The sequence below is a fragment of the Herpailurus yagouaroundi genome, unplaced genomic scaffold (genome assembly GCF_014898765.1).
Source record: "Herpailurus yagouaroundi ecotype Mexico unplaced genomic scaffold, PumYag 250, whole genome shotgun sequence".
Lineage (NCBI taxonomy): Eukaryota > Metazoa > Chordata > Mammalia > Carnivora > Felidae > Herpailurus > Herpailurus yagouaroundi.
In genome coordinates, this window is record NW_024412467.1 from 26,028,342 (window position 1) to 26,052,083 (window position 23,742).

The following is a 23,742-nucleotide window of genomic DNA, read 5'->3' on the forward strand; positions in this document are numbered from 1 at the left end:
CTTTATCTGGGTCTCTGTCTTCTCCTGCTCCTGAGAGTGATGGCTTTATGAAAGAGTAGTCCTATAATGTCCATGGCCTGGAGCTTCAGGAAGTATCTCTGGTGTGTACTGCATGTACTCTGCTGCTGTATTTTGTCTGCTTTATCCCTCAGGTCAGTTGTCTACAGAGTTTCCCCTGTCTGCATCAGAGAGTGTTTGGACCTTGGCCAAAGCGTGTCCAGTTTTAACTAGGTGTGCTCTGGTCTATTTGTTAAATGAGATCTGATGCTATTTCCACCACACCTAACGTTTTGAAGAACTCTATAGTTAGTAGATGTAGTGCGTGTGGGGGTTTGTGCCGGTCTTCTGAGGAAGGGGCCTACTGTGCTGGTTCTTGTGCTTGCCCAAGAAAAGCAGTACCAGTAGAGTGCAGGGGGATAAGACTTGGTGTAAGTAGGTGAGGCAGCCAGTTTTGGGACTGTGCTGTTTACTGAAGTTGGTTTATGCTGAGGGAGAGGGGAGGGAAAATGGTGCTAGCCAGCTTCTTTGTCTCCAGAGAGTGGTCTCCATGCCTGCTGGTCTTGGAGAAGCACTCCCAGAAGAGTGAATAATTTCCCCCTCATTCATTCCAGGGGTTTTTCAGATTGGTGTTTTCTTTTTTTCTAAAAATTTTTTTTAATGTTTTTATTTATTTTTGAGACAGAGAGAGACAGAGCATGAGCAGGGGAGGGGCATAGAGAGAGGGAGACACAGAATCCGAAGCAGGCTCCAGCCTCTGAGCTGTCAGCACAAAGCCCAACGCGGGGCTCAAACTCACAGACTGTCAGATCATGACCTGAGCCGAAGTCGGATGCTTAACCGACTGAGCCACCCAGGCACCGCTCAGATTGGTGTTTTCATGCTATCTGTGTCCACATTATTTGTCTGCCTGGAGCAGTCCAGTGCACTTTGGGTTATATACCAGCCAAGCCTGCTGACTTTTAAAACTCCACAAACTTTAAGGAGCTGCTATAGTGGGGGCCTGTGCTGGTCTTCTGGGGGAGAGTCTTCCTGGGTTGGGACAGATGGAGGATTAACCCAGAAGAGCAGTCACACAAGAGTTCAGGGGCGTGGGATTTGGAGCAAGTAGGCTAAACAGTCAGTGTCCAGGTTTGCCACCCTCAGCACATGTCTCTGCACCTGTGCTTAGGTGCAGGCAAAGGAAATGGCTCCCTCTGGTTCTTTTGTCCCCCAAGAGGTGTGTTTGTGAATGTTACCTCTCACAGGTATGCTTCAAGAAGAGCAAACAGTCTCTCCCTATGCACCTTAGGTGATCCTCAGATTTCTGTCTGCCGCCAGGGTTGCTTGCCTGCTTTCTCTCCAGGAGTGGGGCAATGCCCTCAGGTCTCTATCCCAGCCAAACCTGCCAACCTCTACAACTCCAGTCTTTGAGCCCTACTGGTTGCAAACACTCACAAAAATCAGCTCTTCTCATTTTCCCAGCCACTGGCTTTGGGGAAGTGTTCTCCTTATTCATTTCCCTGGGCACTCCACTCTCTCTCTTGCTTTCTCCAAGACCAGGACTTCCTCTCCTCCACAGCACTTGTGATCTGTTTGTCCCTCAAACCACATCTCTGCACTTCCTATCTTCCTTGATGTGACCTCTTCTCTTCCTTAGTTGTATAGTTTGTTCTGTCAGTCCTCAGGGAGATTTTTGGGTATTCAGAATGATTTGATAGTTATCTAGTGGTATTTGAGGACAAGCCTAGGATTTTCTACAAACCTCTATTTTCTACACACCTCCATCTTAGCTCCTCCCAAACCAAGGAAGAGAATGTTTTAATTTCAGCTTTTCTGGTGTCCTGAAAAAAGTTTTCTCAACATTCTGCTTTCATACATGTCTCCATCAGTTTGCATTTTTATTCCTCTTAGCTGCATGAGAGTTGTGTGACTGTGTGCTGAGGACACGTTTGGATTTCTTGCCCTCTGCCACAGTGGGGAACAGCTGTACCACCCATATCATGGCATAACTTCCTCTTCTTATCTGATCCGCCTCTAATCCTGATTGCTCATGACAACTGGAAAGGTAGATGCTTCCATCTAAGTGCCTTGGACAGATTGTGTGCACAGCTCCTCTTACAGAACATGAAGTGTTTTAATAGAAACATCCAATATATTTCACTTACTAGCTGTGACCTTAGGCAAATAACTTTACTTCTTTATGCCTAGTTGTATAGTTCTGGTTTGAGAATTAAACGAGTTAATGTTAGTGAAGTACTTATAGCAGTGTCCAGCAGGTCAATGAAAATGTGCTCTTATTATTTGGAAAAAATATTTATTCCAGTACTTGAAATCTCATTGGCGTGGCACATAATACTGATTCAGGGAACAAAGTTTAGTAGCATTAAGAAATAGTGGACTGATGAACTACTAGAGTCATGGTGAATAATGTCAGGATAGATTGACTCATCAAAAGAATTAGTACCTTAGGAAATGGATTTTAAACCTAGTTATTTGTTTCCAGTCAAATGTTTCTTCCTTCCAATTTGATTGGTTCCCGTAGGTGGCCTACCACACAAGGATCATAGTTGCCTTATTTTGAGTCTTTTTGGAGTTTGTAAAATTCCCAAGTTTTTGATCTGGGTATTCATTCATTCATTCAGAGAGCGGGAGCAGGGGAGGGGTAGAGAGAAAGGGGGGGGGGGTGGGGAGAGAGAGAGAGAGAAAGGAAGAGAGAAAGTCCCAAGCAGGCTCCATGCTGAAAGCTCAGTCTCACAATCGAGCCCACCTGAGACTCAGTCTCATGTGAGATCATAACCTGAGCCGATTGTATGGAATCCAATTTGACAGTAAATTTCATAAAAAAAATAAAATAAAATAACCTGAGCCGAAATCAAGAATCGGATGCTTAACCAACTGAGTCACCCAGGTGTCCCTTGATCTGGGATATTTTAGTGAAACATTAGTTGTACTGAATTGGATATGTCTGTGGTATTTGTAAGCTTTTAAGAGTTGTTAGTAATTATTGTTAATTGAGTGTAATTCATTATGCAGATCTGGGCATGTTTTTAAATTGTCTACCCTCTATTGAAAATCTAGAAAGACACTAAGGGTACTAGAGAGGAATGGATGAGTTAGGAACGTGTGCCTACCATGTCAGTTTACTAGTGAAATCCTGAAACTTAATTAAATTAAAACTGGGAAGAGTTCTGAGGTTTTTGATACTTGGTATTCAAACTCATACAAGAAAGCTCTGTAATATTTAAACAAAATTTACCTGAAAAATTTTTTCTAGTTATAGTAACTATTTGCTTTATTAAGAGCCCATCCGTTAAATATTTAGATGGAGTTTCCAACAGTTTAAAAAATAGTTCTTCAAACCAGTCATGCCCATGTGAAGTAAAATACATGAATCAAAACAGTGAAATCTAGCCGTTGGTCTCACCACAAAGTAGTTTTGGTCTGTGTGTGCAGGAAAGAGTTAAGGTTTTTAAAGAAATGGTTAACAGTAGCTTGAGATCTCACCTTTAGACATATTTTAAATATAGTATAATTTGGAATGAAAAATTGTAAAGCATCCAAATAATTTTCAACATTAGTAATTGACATTTTTTAAGTTGCATAACTCATGAAATGTAGATTAAAATGCACTTTATGTTCCCAAATTAGATTTTCTTTTAAAAATAGGGCAAAAATTATATAGTTCAGTATGTTAAAGATATTTGACTCTTCATCAGATTAAAATAATAAGTAACTTTTTTAATTGATAATTTTAAGAGGTATGCCTTACAATTAATTCCTGTCCCCCTCCACTCTCTATATATTTGGAGACCAGTCCTTAAAGTTCACAGATTATTTTGTCTACTAGATGCCATTATGCACTCATTAATACCTCTTTGATGGGCAAAATTTAGTTTTAATTTTGATAAATAATCAAATTTTAAAAATTGCTTTTCACTCTTTTCTTTGATTTAAAAATATTTCACAGAAGGACTATGAAATAACTAGCGCATTAAACAGAAAGTTCAGTATTAGGTACTGTGACAGATATAATTAGAAAGGCACCAACTGATCAGTATACTTAGAATTTTATACTGGCTTGACTCTATTGAAATAAATTGCGCCTTTATTTCAGAGCTTCATCCCTTTGTCCACAACATACTAAACCACCGTGTGTTAGGGTTCAGAGAAACAGAACCAATAGGATGTTGATTCTGTATCTAACTGTGTATATAGAGAAAGATTTACCATAAGGAATTGGCTCACATGATTATAGAGGTTAACAAGTCCCAAAATCTGCAGTAATCAAGCAGGAAACCCAGGAATGTGTATGTTGTAGTTCCAGTCTGAAAGCCAAGAGGCTTAAGACCCAGGAAGTACCAGTGTTTCAGTTCAGTGTCCTCAGTCAAAGCAGTCAAGCTGGAGGATTTCCCCCTTACTGGAGGGAAGGTCAGTTTTCTTGTTGTATTCGGGCCTTCCACTGATTGGGTGGGTTCCACCCTCATTAAGGAGGGCAATCTGCTTTCCTCAGCCTACCAATTCAAATGTTAATCTCATCCAAAAACACCTTCACAGACTTACCCAGAATAATGTTAAAGGAATATGGGGCGCAGTCAAGTTGACATATAGACTTAACCATCACAAGGTCCTTAACTTAGATTTTGCAGTATAGAATTCCAGTGTCATTTGTGCCTCCTGACATCACAGTAGGTACAGGGCTCCTCAGCAACATCTGAATTCCACACCTACAGTAGTCCTCCTAACCCCTAGGAAATTCTTAAACTTCTGCATACCCTTTTGTTGATATCTTAAATCTCTAGAAGAACAGTAAGTCTGTTGGACTTTTCAGGAGTATATCATAGGATTATGCCTAGCAGATACCCTTCAAAGGGCCAGTCTGCCATGTGGAGACCCAGGACTTTGAGTTTTTTAAAGAAAAACTTCAGATTATTACAGTACTGTTCAGGGCCCTCAGGCTTTCTGAAATATATCCCAGGAGGTCCTGAAGAACACTGACCCTAACCCTAGGTGATCCTTCATTCACCAAATATTTCATGAATACCCTGAACACTCTATGTGCCAGGCACTGATAGATTTACATACACACACACGTATACGTGTATGTACACATAACCCACACATGCATAAATTGAAAAAAAAAAAAAAAATATATATATATATATATAAAGATGACGAAGATAAACATGATCTCTCCCCTCCTGGAGAGAAAGAACCAAAATAATTTTTTTTAAATGTTTATTATGTTGAGAGAGAGAGAGAGAGAAAGAGAGAGAGAGAGAAATGAGTGGGGGAGGGGCAGAGAGAGAGGGAGACAGAGGATCCAGAGCAGGCTCTGTGCGCAGCGCACAGCCTGATGCGGGGCTCAAACTCATGAACCATGAGATCATGACCTGAGCTGAAGTCAGACACTTTACCAAATGAGCCACCCAGGTGTTCCCCAAAATAAATTTTTTTAAAAATTATCCTAAATTTTGCTAACAGCTATAAAAGAAATAGGGTTCTAAGATAAAGAATGTCAGTAGTGGGATGGAGATCCTGGAAGATCTCTCCGTGGAGATGATATTGAAACTGAAACTCAAAGCATGAGAAGGAAACAACCTCACGAAGAATCAGGGAGAAAAAATGTATTAGGCAGAGACAATGCCACATGCAAAGCCAAGGAAAAGAGTTTGGCATATTTGAAAAACAGAAAGTCATAACATCCTGAGTATACTGAGCAGGGACCAATTGACGGCTTTGTTGTACAGACATGGTAAGGGATTTACATTCCAAGTGTGGTAGGAAGCCATGCATGGACTCTAAGTGGTAGAGTGACCTGATCAGAGTTTTGGTTTTAAAAAGACCACTTTGGGGGCGCCTGGGTGGCGCAGTCGGTTGGGCGGCCGACTTCAGCCAGGTCACGATCTCGCGGTCCGTGAGTTCGAGCCCTGTGTCAGGCTCTGGGCTGATGGCTCAGAGCCTGGAGCCTGTTTCCGATTCTGTGTCTCCCTCTCTCTCTGCCCCTCCCCCGTTCATGCTCTGTCTCTCTCTGTCCCAAAAATAAATAAACGTTGAAAAAAAAAAATTATAAAAAGACCACTTTGGTTACCTATTCAAGAATGAATTGTCAGGGAATAAAAATCAAAGTGGGTAAGCTGTTCAAGCTGTCTGGACAGGAAATGATGGTGGTTGGATTAAGGTTTGTTAGTGGAGTTGGAAAGAAAATGATGGATTTCATTTGTATTTTGGAAGTAGTGTTGACCAAACTTACTGATAAATCCAATGAGTAAGATAAGGACAGGAATTAACATAGAGCTACCAAATGGACCGACCCCTGAGTGAGTAGGTATGCCACTTATGAAGTCAGAAATGATGAAGCTCTGAGGTGACAGTGGGGTTTGTGGGGTCCCATAGTTCATTTTTGCTTTTTTTTCCCTTACCTCCAGAGACATGTTGAGTAAGAAGTTGCTGCGACCAAGGTCAAAAAGGTTTTTGTCTGCTTTCTCTTCTAGGATTTTGATGGCTTCCTGTCTTACATTTAGGTCTTTCATCCATTTTTTAGTTATTTTTGTGTATGGTGTAAGAAAGTGGTCCAGGTTCATTCTTCTGCATGTTGCTGTCCAGTTTTCCCAGCACCATTTGCTGAAGAGACTGTCTTTATTCCATTGGATATTCTCTCCTGCTTTGTCAAAGCTTAGTTGGCCATACGTTTGTGGGTCCATTTCTGGGTTCTCTATTCTGTTCCATCGATCTGAGTATCTGTTTTTGTGCTGGTACCATACTGTCTTGATGACTGCAGCTTTGTAGTACATCATGAAGTCTGGAATTCTGATGCCTCCATCTTTGGTTTTCTTTTTCGGTGCAAAAAAGTGATTTTATTAAAGCCTGTGGGAAGAAAGAGCTGCACTGGGCTTGTTGTATGGCTGGTTATATACCATGTACTAGGGAGAGGTAAAGTTAAAAGAGAAGTTTCGGAAGAGACTTTCATGTGCTGAAGACTGACATTACTGGAGGCCTACCTATTGTCAAGCTAAGGTTGTTTTTCCCTCTAGCGAAGCATTAACATTAAGATAGATAGTAAGGAGTTCCTGGAGTAATGTTATACTTTGTGTTGCCCCAAGTATTTGCCAGCGGGCTGCAGGTTATAAAGAAACTTAATTTTACCTGCCCTTTTCTTCTTGCATTTGTTCCCCACATCAGAATGGTTGGGATGGTGATACTATGGGCTCCAGGAAACTTGAGTCTATAAGTTTCTGGATATTAGGCTATTGATAAGATTGCCTTTTTCTTGTAATTTACTAAGGTATTTGTAAACTGATGGAGACTGTGTCCTGCACGACTGTGATCTTTATCAGTTAGCCATTTGTTTTCTTTTCTTTCCTTTGTTCTTGGGCATCCAGGAGTACCTGAGGAATATCACATATGTCCCTCCTGGGGGTGGGGAGTGTACTAGCTTGTGTTGGCCTTCAGCATGCTTTATAGTCCCTCATCAGAAAGACTTGAAGAACATGCAGTTTTCCACTTTTAATGTATTGGATTTGAAATTCCTGTGAATTATTCAAGAAGAGACATCAAGTAGGCAATCTGATATTCAAATTTGGGCTTCAGAGGAAAGATTTGGGCTGGAAATATAAATTTGGAAGTGTGACATTGTGGTTATATATAAGAAATATATATTTGGTCTTCTGGTTTCTGGCATAGAGCCCCTAAAACCCTGAGAATTTCCTAAGTGAGGAATGCAGAAGTAATGTAATGTAATGTTATGTTATGTTATGTTATGTTATGTTATGTTATGTTATGTTATGTTATGTTACTTTTGTCCCCACCTATGGAGGAAGAGGGTTGGAATTTTCAGTCTCACCCTCAGACCTCTTGGGAGAGGAATGGAGCTGGAGGTTGAATCAGTTGACAATGACCAGTGATTTTATTAGTTGTGCCTATGTTAACAAAACCTCCTTAAACACCCAAAGGACAGGGTTCAGAGAGCTTCCAGGTTGGTGAATTTTTGGAAATTCAGGGAAGGTGGCTTGCCTGGAGACTGCATGGAAGTTCTGCACCCTTTTCCTATACTTTGCCTTATGCATCTCTTCTACCTGGCCATTTCTGAATTATATCCTTTTATAATAAACTGGTAATTGAGTGAGTGAACACATTTTCTGAGTTCTATGAGCTATTCTAACAAATTATTTGAACCTAGGCAGCAAGTCATGGGAATGTCCAATCTATATAGCCAGTAGGTCAGAAGCACAGGTAACAACCTGGTCTTGAAATTGGCATCTAAGTGTTAGGGGGAGGGGGTGGTGGCACAAATCTTGTAGGACTAAGCCCTTACCTGTGGGATCTCACTTTTTTCCCAGGTAGAGAGTGTCAGAAGTGAGTTGAATTGTAGGACACTCAGCTGGTGTGACAAATAAGCCCACTGCCCCAATCAAAGGAGGGATGCAGAGACTCGGAGCACAGTGAAGCAAGGCTTTAAATCAACACTTTTGCAAGAGTGGGTGGCAGTTACAGTAAGCAGTTTATCTCCTAGCATGAAGTCCTTCTCCTGATTCCTCATTGGCTGAGTACTACAGAGGTTATAGCCTTACTGGGAAGTTACCTATGCCCTTGTAAGGCCAAAAAGTAGTCTGTTTGGAACAAATGTACATTCCTTGAGGTGACACAGAGACTTCAGTTCTCTGATGCATACTCATTGTGAAGCCTGCGAAAAATAAGCCTGCAAAATGGAGAGGGGGTGGGGAAGAGGAACCAGGAAGTACAGTGTCTTAAGGGTTTGGGACTGCATTTTTGGCGGGCAGTTCGTACGCATTTCCAATAGGTTGTAAACCTCTTGCTACTAGACAGCACAGCTTTTATCTGGTATTTCTGAAAATGAATCATGTCACTTCTCACAGCTGGTATCTGGAAAACTGCTTGTTTTTAAGGGGAGGCCCCTACCCCTACCCACACATGTTGGAATTGAGTGCAGAATCCAAAATAGGAAGGCATTACATAGAAATGATATTTGAAGCCATGAGAATGAATTAGTGAGAGTGTATAGAGAAAAAAGTGCCTAGGACTAAGACCTGACAAACTGCAGTATTTAGAGAATAGTTAATTCATCACCTCAGTAAGTCTGTGGCCATTCATTTGTTTTTCTACACCTAGGCCACTATATTGCCCAAAGTGTTACTTTGAATCAGAGCATCACACTTGACAGAAACAGAAAGTAGGCTAACAGACATTCAAGGCTGGTTGGACTTACCTGAGTAGTCATGACTCAGATGGCAGTCACTCTTGACATCATCTCTCCTTTCTCACTGCAACACCCAGTAGAATTGCCATGATCAGTTTACTCTACCTTGGAAGCCTGTGGCTAAGCCATCAACAGGAGTTCATGCTCCACCTCCTTTTGTCTAAGGTGCTGTGATTGCTCACCTGGTTAGTGTAGCATCCTCCTGGCTGGTTGTGCTCCCAATATTAGCCCCTCTAGTCAGTTCTCACTGTTGCTTTAAAACACTTTAATTACTTCTCATTTGTCTTAAAAATAAAGGGACAAAAACATCAGCTTCTGAATTAAATCTTGGTGTTCAAAGAATTTTGAGTGTTGTTGCCTAGTAAATTTTAGGAATTGGCTTATTGACATTACTGAAGTGAATTTTAGGTTTAGATTTTTCAAAAATTAAACTTTTATCTTTTAAAGCAAACGTGCATTTCTACAAAGACAAAATGGTAGGAGCGCCTGGATGGCTCAGTCAGTTGAGTGTCCAACTTCGGCTCAGGTCATGATCTCACAGTTCCTGGGTTTGAGCCTTGTATCAGGCTCTGTGCTGACAGCTTGTTCAGAGCCTGGAGCCTGCTTTGGATTCTGTCTGCCCCTTCCCCGCTCACTCTCTGTCTCTGTCTCTCAAAAATAAATGTTAAAATTTAAAAAAAAAATTTTTTTTAAATGTTTATTTTTGAGAGAGTGCGAGTGGGGGAGGGGCAGAGAGAGCCAGAGACACAGTATCTGAAGTAGGGTCCAAGCTCTGAGCTGTCAGCACAGAGCCCGACACAGTGCTCAAACTCCTGATCATGAGATCATGATCTGAGCCAAAGTTGGGCGTTCAACCGACTGAGCCACCCAGGCGCCCCCCAAAAAATGTTTTTAAATGATAAAAAGCTACAATTTAATATAAAATTGTAAAATAAATGTAAATCAGAGCCTGAAGAGGTATGTATGTATATGTATGTTGACCACTTTTTATTAGGTACATCTGATGGTTTTTGTCGAAAACATTTAGCAATACTTACCCTTCTTTTAGTCATTCACATTAGTAATATTCATCATAATAATGAACTCTATACATTGTTTCTCTAGCTTATACAAAAGATATATATAACATTGTATTTTAAAATCAACTTGATGTCAGTATCATAATCATTTATAATCTTTTTTTTTTTTTAAGTTTATTTTGAGAGAGGGGGAGAAGGGCAGAGAGAGAGAATCCCACGCAGGCTCCACAGTCAATGAGGAGTCGGGTGTGGGGCTCAAACTCACAAACTGTGAGATCTTGACCTCAGCCTAAATCAAGAGTTGGGCACTTAACTGAGCTATCCAGGCGCCCCTATAATGCAGTTGTTCTTAACTTGAAAGTTCTTTTGACATGTCTCTAACCAATAATACATAAGCATTTCAACTTTAAAGGATAATTTTGCATTATGTTAATGAATTATCAGAATTTTCGTTTACATCATACCATCTTGTTATTTTTCCTTTATTTGGAAAGTTTTCTAGGCTTGCCCTTCCCAGGCATGTTATATGGTAATATTTAGTTGTTAGAAAATTTGGGAATAAAAAGTTAAATGAAATCCAATTGAATAGATTTCTGTTTTAATCAGTGTAGTCTTCCAAATATTACTTTAAGGAGAAAAGAATATCAAAGGAAAGTACGGCTAGCAGGAAACAAATAAAAATTTAATTCTAGGATTCTAGAATATATTCTCTCCTAAATTAGTAAAATCCCTGAAAGAAGAATCGTGACTTTTAGTTTTGTAAAAATAAAATGCCAAATATAATGCTTATTTATAAATGTTTAAGGGAAGGGAATGGATATCCTAAGATTCTTAGACATTAATCCAGAATTTACTCTTCCTTTTACTTCTGTACCAGCTAATGAAAAATAAGGTTGAAAATGTTGTCTTGGGTATGATTTAGGCTTAACAATATATAAAATTGTTGATGAGCATGGCACATGAAATTCACCTACGGAAAAGGTAATTTCAGCTTAATGCTTAGGTTTATTTATACGAATTGCACTTAAAGGTTTTAGGAGGATAAGTAGCTTCTTGTTGGAATAAGTAAAGGTTTTCTAATTAAGTCTGTTTTTAAGTCACAAACTTAGATTTTGTGTTATACATTCCTTTTAATCAAGTTACAACCGTATACAATGCTCTCTTTATATACAGCTGCTAAAGTATTTCTTATTTTTATACATTATTTCTAGAGATAACTAATATATTTTATTTTGCTGTTTTGATTTTTAAGACTGCAGAGAAATCAGGCCAGATTGAAAGATCGAAGAATGTAAGGCAAAGACAAAATGATTTTAAGGTAAGTTAAGGATAAGCGTGTAGACTTTTTCACAAGATAGGATTTTCTCAACCAAAGTTGCTAGAAAACTTTATGTTCGAACTATTCATCATTGTTCAGGCAGAGTCCTTTAGTTGATTTAATCAAATTAATGACTTTTTTTTTTTTAATTTTTTTTTCAACATTTATTTATTTTTGGGACAGAGAGAGACAGAGCATGAACGGGGGAGGGTCAGAGAGAGAGGGAGACACAGAATCGGAAACAGGCTCCAGGCTCTGAGCCATCAGCCCAGAGCCTGACGCGGGGCTCGAACTCACGGACCGTGAGATCGTGACCTGGCTGAAGTCGGACGCTTAACCGACTGCGCCACCCAGGCGCCCCTCAAATTAATGACTTTTAATGCAGTTTTACTTTTATCATTGTCTAGAAAATGATTCAAGAAGTAATGCAGTGTCTTGTGAAGTTGATCCGTGGAGCCCTGCTCCCACTTAGCATCCCAGAGTGTGGAGTGAGGCAGTATGGAGGCTGGGAGGTAAAGTCTGAGCTGTCAGGACAGTGGCTTGCTCATGTCATCCAGACCATAAGGTAAATATGGAATATCTTTTTTAACAAGAATGTCTTCTAAAAAGGGGTAAATTTTTTTTTGCCTTTTTGAAAAAAAAGAAAAACATGTTCAACAAAGAATTTTACTCTGTCCTTTTGCCTCTAGTATTTCCTCAGTATATTCCTCAGTGCTAGAGCACCTGAGCTCCTAAACCTTCCTGTTGCTTACATTTGATGAGTATATCCTACTGAATGTGCATCTTTTTTATTATTTCAGTGTTACTGTTGTATTAAAATTCTTGTTATGGTCTTACTTTGCCCTTGCTTTCAATATAATATTGTAGCTTATAACCTCCATAATGCATCATTATATAGAGTGGCCAAACTGATGACAGGAAATGCTTTGAGATCTCACTCTGCTCACTTTTGTTTTGTTGTGTCTCTTACAGGCTTACTTATGAATCGTTGACTGCCCTTGAAATTCCTAATGACATGTTACAGACTATCCAGGATCTCATTTTAGATCTCCGAGTACGTTGTGTGATGGTCACATTGCAACATACAGCGGAAGGTATGTTAAGAGAAATTGATGACATTTGCTAGACAATGATTATCTGAATATCCCACCTCTTTGTAGCTCCTAATCCTTGAAAATGAGAAAATTCCTTTTATGGAAACTTGAATATTTTAGATCACCAGTAGCTGCTCAATAGAATTTTTTCCTTCTTCTTTTTTTTTTTTTTAATGTTTATTTATTTTTGAGAGAGCAAGAGACAAAGCACGAGAGGGGAGGGGCAGAGAGAGAGAGAGAGAGAGAGAGAGAGAAAGAGACACGGAATCTGAAGCAGCCTCTCCAGGTTCTGAGCTGTCAGCACAGAACCTGATGCAGGGCTTGAACCCATGAACCCATCATGAGATCATGACCTGAGCTGAAGTCAGATGCTTAACCCACTGAGCCACCCAGGCATTTTTTTCCTTCTTTGAATATCTTTTCAAATCTATTTACTTGAGATGCCAGACCATGCATAAATTAAGGTGAATATATTTGAAAATATTTAAGGATATAAGAACATTCTTATGGCAAATGTTAAGTAGAAAAAGTATAGTATAAAATGAATATAACATATGATCCCAGTTTTGAAAATGTGTGTGCATTTTAAATATTTAGAAATACAAATGTAAAATCAGAAGAAAGGTAAATAATAGTTTTCTGCATAGTAGAAATTATAGGTGATGCTCGTTTTCTTTATACATTTTAGAATTTTCAGGAAAAATTTTGTATACACAATCATAAAAAACAAAGTTATCTTTACAAAGCCACCTTCTGGATATTAAATATCGTTGAAAACAATCAAGAACATCATTATAAATGACATACGCCATAACTATCTGTCACCAAGACTTTTGAGTAAGAAGGTCACATCTCTAAGAATTGGTGACTAAATATACTGTGTCAACAGAAAAGGAGTAGAATCCAGGTGAGAAACAGCAGTATCCTCTGAATTCATTTACTTGTTCCCCACAAGGACCTGAGACAGCATGAAATGCTAAAGGTTTGGACAGGTAGGATTCCTTTAGCCAAGTGAGAATCATAGTGCCAGTCATCAGAAGTATATAGGATTAAAACAATATAAATTTTTCATCAGATATTTTGGGAAAAAACATTTTGTAGCTTATTTTGTACATATTGAATATTATCAAGAGTCCTCTTTAAGTAATAAACCATTGTCAAAAGTTGTCATTAAGCCTAGCCTAGCAGTCTACAATTGGGGCTAAATTTATTTACATTAATGTTTTATTAAAAATTTCCAGAAAAACAATACACATTTAAAAACTTGAGTCTACCAGAAATATGTCTTATGCCTATTACCTACTTCCATTTTTTTTAACAAATCTATATAAAATAATGAAAAACCATGACCTTTATAGATTTTTATTTATATAAAGTTCAATGAGAAATTAAAATAAAAAGTACTGTGTGCTTATTTTCCCTGCAGAAATAAAGAGATTAGCTGAAAAGGAAGACTGGATTATCGATAATGAAGGACTGACTTCTCTTGTAAGTTTAAATACTTTTCAATGATTAATGATTAATGTATATAATATTCAAAATAAATGACTAATTTTATTAATAGGGAGCATATGTTCTTTGCATTGTAATTCTAAATCATCTCTGGAAACAGAAAAATAAACTTCTTAAAGTTTTCTTTTTTAGACTCATTTTTGCTTAACACTACAAATATTTAAAAATTAATAAAAGCAGTGGATTTCTTTTAGCGTGCTCTTTCTTCATCATGTGTCACTATATTTTATTTGCATTACATTTTAAAATAGATTGTGCTTGGCACAAAAACAGACACATAGACCAATGGAATAGAATAGAAACCCAGAACTAGACCCACAAACGTATGGCCAACTAATCTTTGACAAAGCAGGAAAGAACATCCAATGGAAAAAAGACAGTCTCTTTAACAAATGGTGCTGGGAGAACTGCACAGCAACATGCAGAAGATTGAAACTAGACCACTTTCTCACACCATTCACAAAAATAATCTCAAAATGGATCAAGGACCTGAATGTGAGACAGGAAACCATCAAAACCCTAGAGGAGAAAGCAGGAAAAGACCTCTCTGACCTCAGCCGTAGCAATCTCTTACTCGACACATCCCCAAAGGCAAGGGAATTAAAAGCAAAAGTGAATTACTGGGACCTTATGAAGATAAAAAGCTTCTGCACAGCAAAGGAAACAACCAACAAAACGAAAAGGCAACCAACGGAATGGGAAAAGATATTTGCAAATGACATATCGGACAAAGGGCTAGTATCCAAAATCTATAAAGAGCTCACCAAACTCCACACCCGAAAAGCAAATAACCCAGTGAAGAAATGGGCAGAAAACATGAATAGACACTTCTCTAAAGAAGACATCCGGATGGCCAACAGGCACATGAAAAGATGTTCAGCGTCGCTCCTTATCAGGGAAATACAAATCAAAACCACACTCAGGTATCACCTCATGCCAGTCAGAGTGGCCAAAATGAACAAATCAGGAGACTACAGATGCTGGAGAGGATGTGGAGAAACGGGAACCCTCTTGCACTGTTGGTGGGAATGCAAATTGGTGCAGCCGCTCTGGAAAGCAGTGTGGAGGTTCCTCAGAAAATTAAAAATAGACCTACCCTATGACCCAGCAATAGCACTGCTAGGAATTTATCCAAGGGACACAGGAGTACTGATGCATAGGGGCACTGGTACCCCAATGTTCATAGCAGCACTCTCAACAATAGCCAAATTATGGAAAGAGCCTAAATGTCCATCAACTGATGAATGGATAAAGAAATTGTGGTTTATATACACTATGGAATACTACGTGGCAATGAGAAAAAATGAAATATGGTCTTTTGTAGCAACGTGGATGGAACTGGAGAGTGTGATGCTAAGTGAAATAAGCCATACAGAGAAAGACAGATACCATATGGTTTCACTCTTATGTGGATCCTGAGAAACTTAACAGGAACCCATGGGGGAGGGGAAGAAAAAAAAAAAAAAAAAGAGGTTAGAGTGGGAGAGAGCCAAAGCATAAGAGACTGTTGAGAACTGAGAGCAAACTGAGGGTTGATGGGGGGTGGGAGGGAGGAGAGGGTGGGTGATGGGTATCGAGGAGGGCACCTTTTGGGATGAGCACTGGGTGTTGTATGGAAACCAATTTGACAATAAATTTCATATATAAATAAAAAAAACAAACAAAAAAATAAAATAAAACAGATTGTGCTTCAGCTGTTCGTGGGAATGCAAACTGGTACAGCCACTCTGGAAACTGGTGTGGAGGTTCCTCAAAAAAAAATAGAATTACCCTGCAACCCAGCAATAGCACTACTAGGAATTTATCCAAAGGATACAGGAGTGCTGATCCATAGGAGCACATGCACTCCAATGTTTAGAGTAGCACTGTCAACAATAGCCAAATTATGGGAAAAGCCCAAATGTCCATCAATTGATGAATGGATAAAGAAGATGTGGTTTATATATACAATGGAATACTACTTGGCAATGAGAAAGAATGAAATCTGGCCATTTACAACAATGTGGATGGAACTGGAGGGTATTATGCTAAGTGAAATAAGTGAGTCATAGAAAGATAGATACCATATGTTTTCATTCATATGTGGAATTTGAGAAACTTAACAGAAGGCCATAGGGGAAAGGTAGGGGGAAAAATAGTTCAAACAGGGAGGGAGGAAAACCATAAGAGACTCTTAAATACAGAGAACAAACTGAGGGTTGGTGCCAGGGCTGGCAGGGGAGAGGGGAAAATGGGTGATGGACATTGAGGAGAGCAGTTGTTGGGATGAGCACTGGGTGTTGTATGGTAAGTGATGAATCATGGGAATCTACTCCCAAAGCCAAGAGCACACTGTATATACACTGTATATTAGCTAACTTGACAATAAGTTAAAAAAATAAAATAGATTGTGCTTCATTCTAAGTTTCCCAGTAACTTGAATTTTTCAGAAAAGCAGAATGGGAAAAAAAAATTCTGTTTCTGACCCCTAAGCCAAAATAAAACAAACCAACAATAACTAACCTCTCCAGATATATACATGGGTCAGGCAGGCAATTATAAACATGGTCTATTCATTTTAGAGTCATCATCTGTTTAGATGGGACTTATAGATTATCAAAATACTTTTGAAAATAGTTTTCATGATGTATCATGTTTTCACATCTGTTTCATGGATTCCCACAATGATCCTGTAGGTGGGTGTGTCAGTTAAATTGACATTCAGCTTCTAAAACATCCGGGGTCTTTAAAGGAGATGGGCATTTCCTTTTCTTCTAATATTAAAGAAATTAGGACTGGTGTGGCAGCTTAATCATGCAATCAGTACACAAGGCTCCTTCTGACTTTCTTCTTTGTGATCTTTATTGTGGCTTTTGTCTCACAATGGCCTCATGATCAAAGGAATGCTATTGCCTTTCCAACCACCATGGCCTTATTTCTGTCATGAGAAAAGTCCAGCACTTTTTCAGGAGCCATAGCTGACAATTCTTCCCACATCTAATTGGCTAGAATTGATTCACATGCCCATCCCTATCTACTGTGGAGGCTGGAAAATTGCAGGGTTTTTTTGTTTGTTTTTTTTTTTGTTTTTTTTTTTGTTTCTTAGCAGAGCACATTGCTAATCCCAACAATTTCTGTTTTACCTTAGTAAGAAAAATGGAGAAAATAAATCTGGAGGAGGCAGTCAGGTTTCTGCCTGTTTAGTAGGTGAGGAAATTAGAATAAAATGGTTTTGACTTGCCCAAATTTACAAAATCACGGTGAGTGAGGTTGTTGAGACAGAATGATCTCATGTAGTATTTCTTCAGTTCTTCAAATTGCTGTACTTTTTGAAATAATTTTATACTTCCTATTGACAGTCTTACTTTGGGAGTTGGGAAATTTTTGACAAGTTGAAATTCTTTCCTCCTATCCCTCCTAAGTACACTAAAATATACCTTTATATAACAATGTGGTTTAGAACATCAGTGCTTACTTACAAATTTTTGTAAATTAAATCATGTTTGAAATGAGGGAAATTTAGTTTTAATAAATACAATTATATTTTAAAGGATTTATTTTTGATAAAAACTACTTTTATTTGGTTTATTCTACTTTTCATAATTATTAGTGCTTATATACAAACTATCCTATAGCTAATTCTGTCATACTAAATAAATATTTAGAGAAAGGAGACGTAGAGTAGACCTGCATGGTCCAATATCCAATATAGCAGTCATTATAGACATGGTTTGTATAAGACTCAGTACAAAGAAAGAATGTGAAATATCTCAACTTTTTATTGATTACATGATGATATAATATTTTGGTATATTGCATAACCTGAATTATATTAAAATCAATTTTTCTTTTAATATTCTTAATGTGTTTACTGGAAACTCTTAAATTATATATATGACTTATGTTTGTGGCTCACATTATACTTCTTTTGAACAGTGCTGATATGGAGGAAAATGTGCTGCCCTGGATTTGGAACCATAATCTGGTTCAGTCCATAGTTCTGTCACATAACAGCCATGCAATCTTTTTTCTTCTTTTTTTTTAAGTTTATTTATTTAATCGTTGCACCCAATGTGGGACTGAAACTCATGACCCTGAGATTGAGGGTCACATGATCTTCTGACTGACCTAGCCCGGCACCCCATTAGCCATGCAGTCTTAAAGAAGCCACTTTCCCCCTCTCCCAGTTAGTGCTTATCTGGTAGCTGCCACATCTAACTTTGGTTGTTTGATTATAATAGATAAACCTCTTTAAAATACTTTGAAATGTTTACCATAGAAACTTGTTTGTAGTCCACTTAAAGTTTGACTATAATAGTAAGAAACTGGAACCATAGAATAACTAATTTCATGTTTGTCATACATACAAGCTAGAAGACTAAACTTTGTGGATGAATGACCCAGAGAAAGTTACCCTTCTGATGTCAGCCATTATATCGTCTAGCCAGATGTAGGTAAAAAAAATATGTAACATAGTGGCACCTGGGTGGTTCAGTCATTTAAGTACCCAACTCTTGTTTTGGCTCAGGTCATGATCTCATGGTTTGTGAGATCGAGCCCTGCATCGGGCTTCATGCCGGTAGCACTTTCTCTGAAGAAAATAAATAAACATTAAACAAAACAAAACAGAAAAAAAGAGGGGCGCCTGCGTGGCTCAGTCAGTTAAGCTACCTACTTCAGCTCAGGTCATGATCTCACGGTTCATGGGTTCAAGCCCCATGTCAGGCTCTGTGCTGACAGCTCAGAGCCTGGAGCCTGTTTTGGACTCTGCCTCCCTCTCTCTCTTCCCCTCCCCTGCTCACACTCTGTCTCTCTCTCAAAAATAAACATATATTAAAAAAAAAGAAATGAAATGAACATTATACTTTGCCTCACTATGACTTATTTCAGCTGAAGTTTGTTTATTATTTATTTGTTTAATAAGGTTTAGGTCTCTCCTAGGTTTGCTTTTTAAGAGAGAGAACATGAATGAGGAGTGTTGGAGAGAGACTGAGCATCTTTTTTTTTTTTAATATGAAATTTATTGTCAAATTGGTTTCCATACAAAACCCAGTGCTCATCCCAAAAGGTGCCCTCCTAAATACCCATCACCCACCACCCAACCCCCATCAACCCTCAGTTTGTTCTCAGTTTCTAAGAGTCTCTTATGGTTTGGTTCCCTCTCTAACCTCTTTTTTTTTTTTTTCTTTTTCCTTCCCCTCCCCCATGGTCTTCTGTTAAGTTTCTCAGGATCCACATAGGCGTGAAAACATATGAATTCTGTCCTTCTCTGTATGACTTACTTCACTTAGCATAACACTTTCCAGTTCCATCCATGTTGCTACAGAAGGCCATATTTCATTCTTTCTCATTGCCACGTAGTATTCCGTTGTGTATATAAACCACAATTTCTTTATCCATTCATCAGTTGATGGACATTTAGGCTCTTTCCATAATTTGACTATTGTTGAGAGTGCTGCTATAAACATTGGGGTACAAATACCCCTATGCATCAGTACTCCTATATCCCTTGGGTAAATTCGTAGCAGTGATACTGCTGGGTCATAGGGTAGGTCTATTTTTAATTTTTTGAGGAACCTCCACACTGTTTTCCAGAGTGGCTGCACCAGTTTGCATTCCCACCAACAGTGCAAGAGGCTTCCCATTTCTCCACATCCTTGCCAGCATCTGTAGTCTCCTGTTTGTTCATTTTGGCGTGAGGTGGTATCTAAGTGTGGTTTTGATTTGTATTTCCCTGATGAGGAGCAATGTTGAGCATCTTTTCATGTGTCTGTTGGCCATCTGGATGTCTTCTTTAGAGAAGTGTCTCTTCATGTTTTCTGCCCATTTCTTCACTGGATTATTTGTTTTTTGGGTGTGCAGTTGGTGAGCTCTTTATACGTTTTGGATACTAGCCCTTTGTCCAATATGTCATTTGCAAATATCTTTTCTCATTTCGTTGGTTACCTTTTAGTTTTGTTGATTGTTTCCCTTGCTGTGCAGAAGCTTTTTATCTTCATGACATCCCAGTAATTCATTTTTGCTTTTAATTCCGTTGCCTTTGGGGATGTGTCAAGTAAGAAATTGCTGCGGCTGAGGTCAGAGAGGTTTTTCCCTGCTTTCTCCTCTAGGGTTTTGATGGTTTCCTGTCTCACATTCAGGTCCTTTATCCATTTTGAGTTTATTTTTGTGAATGGTGTGAGAAAGTGGTCTAGTTTCAATCTTCTGCATGTTGCTGTGCAGTTCTCCCAGCACCATTTGTTAAAGAGACTGTCTTTTTTCCATTGGATATTCTTTCCTGCTTTGTCAAAGATTAGTTGTCCATACTTTTGTGGGTCTAGTTCTGGGGTTTCTATTCTATTCCATTGGTCTATGTGTCTGTTTTTGTGCCAATACCATGCTGTCTTGATGATTAGAGCTTTGTAGTAGAGGCTAAAGTCTGGGATTGTGATGCCTCCCGCTTTTGTCTTCTTCTTCAATATTACTTTGGCTATTCGGGGCCTTTTGTGGTTCCATACAAATATTAGGATTGCTTGTCCTAGCTTCGAGAAGAATGCTGGTGCAATTTTGATTGGGATTGCATTGAATGTGTAGATAGCTTTGGGTAGTATCGACATTTTAACAATATTTATTCTTCCAATGTATGAACACGGAATGTTTTTCCATTTCATTGTATCTGCTTCAGTTTCCTTCATAAGCTTTCTATAGTTTTCAACATACAGATCTTTTACATCTTTAGTTAGGTTTATTCCTAGGTATTTTATGCTTCTTGGTGCAATTGTGAATGGGATCAGTTTCTTTATTTGTCTTTCTGTTGCTTCATTAGTAGTGTATAAGAATGCAACTGATTTGTGAATGTTGATTTTGTATCCTGCGACTTTGCTGAATTCATGTATCAGTTCTAGCAGACTTTTGGTGGAGTCTATCGGATTTTCCATGTATAGTATCATGTCATCTGCAAAAAGTGAAAGCTTAACTTCATCTTTGCCAATTTTGATGCCTTTGATTTCCTTTTGTTGTCTGATTGCTGACACTAGTACTTCCAACACTATGTTAAACAACAGCGGTGAGAGTGGACATCCCTGTCCACTCCTGTTCCTGATCTCAGGGAGAAAGCTCTCAGTTTTTCCCCATTGAGGATGATATTAGCTGTGGGCTTTTCACAAATGGCTTTTAGTATATTTAAGTATGTTCCTTCTATCCCGACTTTCTCGGGGGTTTTTATTAAGAAAGGATGCTGAATTTTGTCAAATGCTTTTTCTGCATTGATAGACAGGATCATGTGTCTTTTTTCTTTTCTTTTATTAATGTGATGTATCACATTGATTGATTTACGAATGTTGAACCAGCCCTACAGCCCAGGAATGAATCCCACTTGATCATGGTGAATAATTCTTTGTATATGCTGTTGAATTCGATTTGCTAGTATCTTATTGAGAATTTTTGCATCCATCTTCATCAGGGATATTGGCCTGTAGTTCTCTTTTTTTGCTGGGTCTCTGTCTGGTTTATGGATCAAAGTAATGCTGGCTTCATAGAATGAGTCTGGAAGTTTTCCTTCCCTTTCTATTTTTTGGAATAGGTTCAGAAGGATAGGTATTATCTCTGCTTTAAATATCTGGTAGAATTCCCCAGGGAGCCATCCATCCTGGACTCTTATTTGTTGGGAGATTTTTGATAACTGATTCAATTTCTTCACTGGTCATGGGTCTGTTCAAGCTTTCTATTTCCTCCTGATTGAGTTTTGGAAGAGTGTGGGTGTTCAGGAATTTGTCCATTTCTTCCAGGTTGTCCAATTTGTTGGCATATAATTTTTCATAGTATTCCCTGATAATTGTTTGTATCTCTGAGGGATTGGTTGTAATCATTCCATTTTCATTCATGATTTTATCTATTTGGGTCATCTCCCTTTTCTTTTTGAGAAGCCTGGCTAGAGGTTTGTCAATTTTGTTTATTTTTTCAAAAAACCAACTCTTGGTTTCGTTGATCTGCTCTACAGTTTTTTTAGATTCTATATTGTTTATTTCTGCTCTGATCTTTATTATTTCTCTTCTTCTGCTGCGTTTGGGGTGTCTTTGCTGTTCTGCTTCTATTTCCTTTAGGTGTGCTGTTAGATTTTGTATTTGGGATTTTTCTTGTTTCTTGAGATAGGCCTGGATTGCAATGTATTTTCCTCTCAGGACTGCCTTCGCTGCATCCTGAAGCATTTGGATTGTTGTATTTTCATCTTCATTTGTTTCCATATATGTTTTAATTTCTTCTCTAATTGCCTGGTTGACCCATTCATTCTTTAGTAGAGTGTTCTTTAACCTCCGTGCTTTTGGAGGTTTTCCAGACTTTTTACTGTGGTTGATTTAAAATTTCATAGCATTGTGGTCTGAAAGTGTGCGTGGTATGATCTCAATTCTTTTATACTTATGAAAGGCTGTTTTGTGACCCAGTATGTGACCTGTCTTGGAGAATTTTCCATGTGCACTCGGGAAGAAAGTATATTCTGTTGCTTTGGGATGCAGAGTTCTAAATATATCTGTCAAGTCCATCTGATCCGATGTATCCTTCAGCGCCCTTGTTTCTTTATTGATCCTGTGTCTAAATGATCTATCCATTGTTGTAACTGGAGTATTAAACTCCCCTGCAATTACCACATTCTTATCAATAAGGTTGCTTATGTTTGTGAGTAATTGTTTTATATATTTGAAGGCTCCCATATTCAGCGCATAGACATTTATAATTGTTAGCTCTTCCTGATGGATAGACCCTGTAATTATTATATAATCTCCTTTTTCATCTCTTGTTACAGCCTTCAATTTAAAGTCTAGTTTGTCTGATATAAGTATGGCTACTCCAGCTTTCTTTTGACTTCCAGTAGCATGGTGGATAGATAGTTCTCCATCCCCTCAGTTTCAATCTGAAGGTGTCCTCAGGTCTAAAATGAGTCTCTTGTAGACAGCAAATAGATGTGTCTTGTTTTTTTTACCCATGCTGATACCCTGTGTCTTTTGTTTGGAGCATTTAGTCCACTTACATTCAGTGTTATTATTGAAAGCAATGGGTTTAGAGTCATTGTGATGTCTGTAGGTTTCATGCTTGTAGTGTTGTCTCTGGTACTTTGAGGTCCTTGCAACATTTAACTCACAGAATCCCCCTTAGGATCTCTTGTAGGGCAATGAATTGGGGGTGATGAATTCCTTCAGTTTTTGTGTGTTTGGGAAGATCTTTATCTCTCCTCCTGTTCTGAATGACAGACTTGCTGGATAAAGGATTCTTGGCTGCATATTTTTTCTGTTCATCACATTGAAGATTTCCTGCCATTCCTTTCTGGCCTGCCAAGTTTCAGTAGATAGGTCTGCCGCTGGTCTTATGGGTCTCCCTTTGTAAGTTAGAGCATGTTTATGCCTAGCTGCTTTGAGAATTTTCTCTTTATTGTATTTTGTCAGTTTCACTATGATATGTCGTGCAGAAGATCAATTCAAGTTACGTCTGAAGGGAGTTCTCTGTGCCTCTTGGATTTCAGTGCTTTTTCCTTCCCTGGATCAGGGATGTTCTCAGCTATGATTTGTTCAAATACACCTTCAGCCCCTTTCTCTCTTTCTTCCTCTTCTGGAATTCGTATTATATGGATATTGTTGCATTTGATTGCATCACTTA

General features: G+C 38.6%; 1 protein-coding gene across 1 annotated transcript in view; it reads left to right on the forward strand.

Annotated features, from left to right (window-relative positions):
* The window catches only part of EXOC2 (exocyst complex component 2), a 277,362-nt gene that overhangs the window by 136,173 nt on the left and 117,447 nt on the right, over positions 1–23,742 (forward strand). Inside the window, exons 15-18 of the mRNA XM_040460631.1 lie at positions 11,465–11,530; positions 11,938–12,095; positions 12,503–12,624; positions 14,051–14,112. Of these exons, the coding sequence (XP_040316565.1) occupies positions 11,465–11,530; positions 11,938–12,095; positions 12,503–12,624; positions 14,051–14,112 (408 nt within the window). The remainder of the gene's footprint in view (positions 1–11,464; positions 11,531–11,937; positions 12,096–12,502; positions 12,625–14,050; positions 14,113–23,742) is intronic.